Source organism: Mesitornis unicolor, unplaced genomic scaffold (assembly GCF_000695765.1).
Source record: "Mesitornis unicolor isolate BGI_N332 unplaced genomic scaffold, ASM69576v1 scaffold5021, whole genome shotgun sequence".
Lineage (NCBI taxonomy): Eukaryota > Metazoa > Chordata > Aves > Mesitornithiformes > Mesitornithidae > Mesitornis > Mesitornis unicolor.
In genome coordinates this window covers 51,835-57,014 of record NW_010165657.1, presented here as the reverse complement: position 1 = coordinate 57,014, position 5,180 = coordinate 51,835, and the positions used below count along the sequence as shown (strand labels likewise).

Genomic DNA, 5,180 nt, shown 5'->3' with positions numbered 1-5,180 from the left:
CAGGTCTGTGGGTGACCTAAGGGGCAACTGAAGGTTTGTCACGATCAACCAACACACAAGACGGAACTTCTGCCCATAGCTGTGTCACGGGGAAGCCCTTGCCCAGCTGTGAGAAGGGACCCAGTCACCTTGTCTTGGCCTTGGGATGTGCTTAATTTCTGAGCTCAGTCCTTTATTGTCACAAAGTGCAAGTTTTCCAGGCTGTGGGAGTTGCCAGATTGAGTCCAATCCTTGTTTTTTTCAAATGTGAATGACTCAGATTACTGTTCCCCCATTTCTCCTTTTCAAGTAGCCCCCTTCTTTGCTTGCCAGACCCTTGCGGTCCTGCCTCTTTCTTTTCATCCTGCCCTGTACAGACATTGCCCTGCCTGGCTACTGATAACACAGCCTTCACAGCTCTGAGATGGAGTAGTGAACATCACCACATCTGTGAGCATGAGGCAAAAAAAGAGTTTAAAACTGGGTTTCAAGGGTGTTATGGTTCTGGTAGCTGCCAAACAGCTTACTAGCACAGATGGAGAGTAGTGGAACTTGGCGGGGGAGCTCCATGTTTACCTCGCTAAAGCAGCACAGAGCAGTCATCCAACGTGGACTTTCATTGCTGACTACTCCCACACTCACACAATGCTAACACATTCAATAATCAGTCTACTTTTTAGGCAGTGTTTTTCACCTGTCTGGATGCTTGAGTGACCTCTGTATTTCTGAGCAAGCACTGAAATACAGTTTCTGGGACCTAACAATGTTGTTACCTCATCCTTATGATAGGAGTAGGCCTACATCCCAATGGAGCAAGTCAAAAATCACCTCCACAGTAAATACTTCAAGCTGGTGGAGCCAGGGTATACGTATCTACAAGGTATAGGTGCCTACTCCCCTGTTCAGCTGGGCTCTAGGGCTGGCCCAGCTACCCTATCAGCCCAACACCTCCCACAGCCCTCTCCTGCGCTGCAGCTTCACATCCCATGTTGGTGGAGCCCAAGGTCAGCCTCTGTAGAGCCAGTGTGTGGGTGCCCGTGTGCCACCCCAACAAGTGCCAGTGTCCGTTCCTCATGAGCACATCACTGTCATAGAGCACAGAGTGGTGCCGAAGAGCCCCATCTGTACCTCAGAAGAAGGGACTCCAGCCAGGAGACTTGCTAATTTTAAGACATGAGGAGTCCCCTGGGTGCTTGGTACAGCAATAGAACCTTTTGACCCACAGGTGTTCTCCCAGTCCATGCCCACCTCTGGCTTCTGGGCAGGTGCCCCAGGCTGAGTATAGGAGCAGCCTGAGAGGAGGCAGGGATGGCAAGACCAAGGGGAGGACTTTCCTCAGGCGGTTTGTGCCTCTGGAGAGGCACAACACTGAAGATGCAAAAGCATTCAGCACTGGCCTGATGCTGACCCTATCTGGACAGTGGGAATTTCACCACTGATGTCAGTGCGCTCCGAGTGACACCAGCATTGCCTTACCCATGGGTTCTGAACTAGAATGAAGACCCCAGGGCAAGGCTATTCATAGGGATATAATGATTGGTTAGATTTTGGTTGATGTTGGGTGGTTTTATGCACGTATACACCATAGCCAACGATCAACGAAAGCAGTATTTTTTCTTTCCCTTTTTCCCCTACAAACTGAGAGTGTAAGAGCTTTTCTGTTCTGTAATAAAACAATGCTCATGATTAAGGGAGAGTAGTTCCATAAAGTAGAATGTAACTGAAAGGAAATAGACTGGACACATCAAAATCAAAGCATTTAATAAAATAAAACATCTTTTATTTTTTCTTTCCTCAAAGCTGTGTTAAAAATATGTCAATACACATTGGTTCAAAAACGAGAGAAAGCTCCTTGTTCTGGGGGAATACAGTAGTTTTTCAAAGCAGTGAAGCCAACTAGACAAATGTGTTTGGAGGATTGGACTGAATAGGCCAGGCAAGCTTTTTTTCCTTTGCTTCTCTGTTAAAAGCATCATAGATGGAGTCTTTGGTGACAGTTCTGGCTGGAGCTGAGATTTCTGCAATCCCAACATGATTTTTTTTGGCAATCCTGGAGCTGGTGGTGATGGTGTATGCATTGCTTCTGTAGCATTTCATGGCAGACATGCAGCAAGTTTCTTTCATCCCTCTTCTGAAGTTTGCATTATACACGGAGTAGAGGGTTGGCTTAAAGGCTGAAGAACTGAAAGAGATCCAGGTGATGACCAGAAAAGCCAAGGAGCTCTTTCTGTAGTCTGTTTCCTGAGGGTGCCACAGCTGTACCACGTAAAAAGGAAGCCAGGACAGGAGAAACACCACGTTCAACATCAAGAACATCTTGATGGTTTTCACCTTTGCTCTTGGGACAATGTTTGTTGTCCTCCTGACAGTCATGCTATCAGTGCCCATTCTCCAAATATACTTGATGACCTTCTGGTAGAAGAGGATAATGATGATGGATGGGATCAAAAACACAACCAGGAGGTGGCTGATACCATAGACTGCTCCTTCCCAAGAATCAGGGAGAAAAAAGTTGCAGTGGTCGTCGCTGTTGGAGCCATAGAAAAAGAAAGCTGGCGATGCAAATACAGCATCAAATAGCCAAGAGGCCAGAATCATTTTCTTGGCTTTCTCTCTTGACACTTTGAAGCTCAGAGGGTAGACAATAGTGTAGAATCGATCCACACATATAGAGAGGAGCACGTACGTCTGGACTCCGGGGGTGAGGTATTGTATGTACCTTACCAGCTTGCACATCACGTTGCCCAGTGTCCACCTGCCCCAGGTAAACTGAAGCAGCACAAAGGGTGCACTTGCAACACTGATGAGAAGGTCTGCACAAGCCATGGAGACAACAAAATAGTTAGTGGTGGACTGTGTCCTCCTGCTCCTGTGGATCACTAAGCAAACAAGGGAATTTCCAAAGACAGAAACCAGCCACAGCGCTCCCAGAATGATGCTGGCTGCTGCAAGTTCCTCTGGCTTCAGTTCATACTGCGAGACAGTGTGGTTCCTGCTTAAGCTGGCTCCTTTGGGTGACTCTGTCATCTCATATCCAGCAGGAGGGATGGAGGTTGTGGGGTAGCTCTTGTTCTGCAGCAGAAGCAATAAGGTAGGGAGAACAGAAAGACGTCTGCTGTTATCCATGCTGTGAGCAAACATGGCCACAGCTTTTGCTCAGGCTGCATAAAGAGAGAAGAGAAAAGGTTGGATTTAACAAGTGTGTGTGAAAAACCTACCTTGACTGATGAAGCTGTTAGCTGTCAGCTCGCTAGCACAGATGTTGAACTTGAGGGACCTCAATGCTTACCTCTCTAAACCAGAACAGAGCAGTCATCCAGCATGGACTCTCATTGCTGACTAGAAACCCACCCCCAATGCTAACAAAATCAATAATCTGTCTGCTTTCTAGAAAGTGTTTTTCACTAGCATGGATGCTAGCGTGACCTCTGTATTTCTGAGCAAGTACCAAAATACAGCTTTTGGGATCAAACTGTAGCTGGTCTGTTGTGGTAGGTATGGTACACACCAAGGTATGTAGTAGCTATGACCTTCTGTTTTAAGGAGGAGTGAGACAAGAATGGATGTATTGCTAGACAGATTTTCCAGTCTTGGATTTAGCCATGTGGTTGGGTTGGTCCTAAGAGAAGGAAAAAAAGAAGAAAAAGTCTTAATATTATTGGCTTTGTGTACACAAAGACCTAGTCAGGGGCTGATGCTCCAGAAAGTGTCCTTTTAGTTGTGGTGCTGATATGCAAAGCCAATAGAAATAGAAAGTCTGTTTCTCTGAGTCTACTGTGTGAACATTTAGATCTAGAGTCTTGATACTGTGTGTAGGACAGGGCCTGGGGAGCAGGACCCTGAGTGCTGCTCAAGTCATGACCATAAAAGGAGTAAACAAGGACCTGAAAAACAGGAATTTCAACCCTGAGAAAAACAAGTTCCAGGCACCCTGCTGAGAAAGGCCTCAGGGGCTGTGTCTGACAGGCAAGAGGTGTTTGTTAGTGTAACAGTGTATCACTGACTAATCAAATGCAGCTGCGCGCAAAAGAACCAATCAGTTTAAAATACGCAGCCAATGTAAGCATATATAAGGAAGCGACTGCACACAATACACCGACATTTTGCTTGCATCAAGCGGTGTCCAGTCTCTCAATCGCCGCAACTGCGCATGATAAATCAGGATTCAATTAATGACCAGAAGACCAAAAAGTTCATCCCATAAGCCAAATGGACAAGTTCAAGAAGCCCCCACTGTTGGAGGCTTCATGAACTAAAATGGATATGATTATATAGAGTTCTATGGCTTGGAATCACCACCTTAAGAATTCTTAATTTAGAAAGACCACCTTAAGATGACACAGGGTTAAAGAAAGAGAAAGTACGACGATGCGGCAAGAGAACGACCCGGAAGTAAACCAACAGGAAGAGGAAGTAAACCAACCTGACCCGGATGTGGGCGGTGACATGTAAGATAGTAACCAATCATGTATTAGCTTAGATAATATGGACACATATATGTAACCAATAGAAATGCTTATGTAGTGTGACTAAGGGATTTTGGACTATAAAAGCGCAGCCTCTGATAAAATAAAAGTCTTCGATTTATAACTCTTATAGAGTCATCTCGGAGTCCTGTGGTCGTCTTGCACCCCACCACCCTCCTCAGCTGTCCTAGTGATTCAAATTCCCAGCTTTGCTTTCTGAGGGGTTGTTTTTTCAGCGTTTTACGGTTGCTTTTTGCTCTGCCTACTCTGGCTCTGCATCTATCACCAATTACTTTCTCCTTGTCTGCCTACTCAAAGAAGAGTCTAGAAGTGCAAGGCCACTGGATAAATTTGGGATCTTGCTCCTTTTGCATGTCATCTTCAATAACACAATGCAAAAAAATAGTCATATATGGAGAAGATGTATTAATTGCTTGATGTGGTTAGAGAAGATGTTTCTTACCCTCTAGTTTTTTAGACTGTATTCATTAGATGAGCTTAATACAACATTGCGCGTTTCACTTGAACAGGCCTAATGTCCAACCAGCTGCACAGCACAGGCATAAATTTAGCGTGCTTGAAGATGCAGAGTGTGTTTGAGAGCAGCGTGGTGCAGCCGCATGGCCGCAGCCGGGCTGCCACAGGACCCCGCTGCGCCTCAACTGCACGCCTTGCACTGTGCCCGGCTGCTGACCCTGCATCGTGGGAAAGTGGGTCAGCGTGTGAGTCACCAAC

The 5,180-nt window shown here is 46.0% G+C and overlaps 1 protein-coding gene across 1 annotated transcript; it reads right to left on the bottom strand.

The window, feature by feature from the left end:
- Positions 1–1,875: 1,875 nt before the first annotated feature.
- Positions 1,876–3,120, bottom strand: GPR19 (G protein-coupled receptor 19). Its single transcript, XM_010194695.1, has one exon. It carries the CDS (start codon positions 3,118–3,120, stop codon positions 1,876–1,878), a length of 1,245 nt encoding a protein of 414 aa, XP_010192997.1.
- Between the last annotated feature and the right edge of the window lie 2,060 nt (positions 3,121–5,180).

Excerpts from the sequence above, each read along its gene's own strand:
- GPR19 (XM_010194695.1), bottom strand. The coding sequence starts at position 3,120 with ATGTTTGCTCACAGCATGGATAACAGCAGACGTCTTTCTGTTCTCCCT.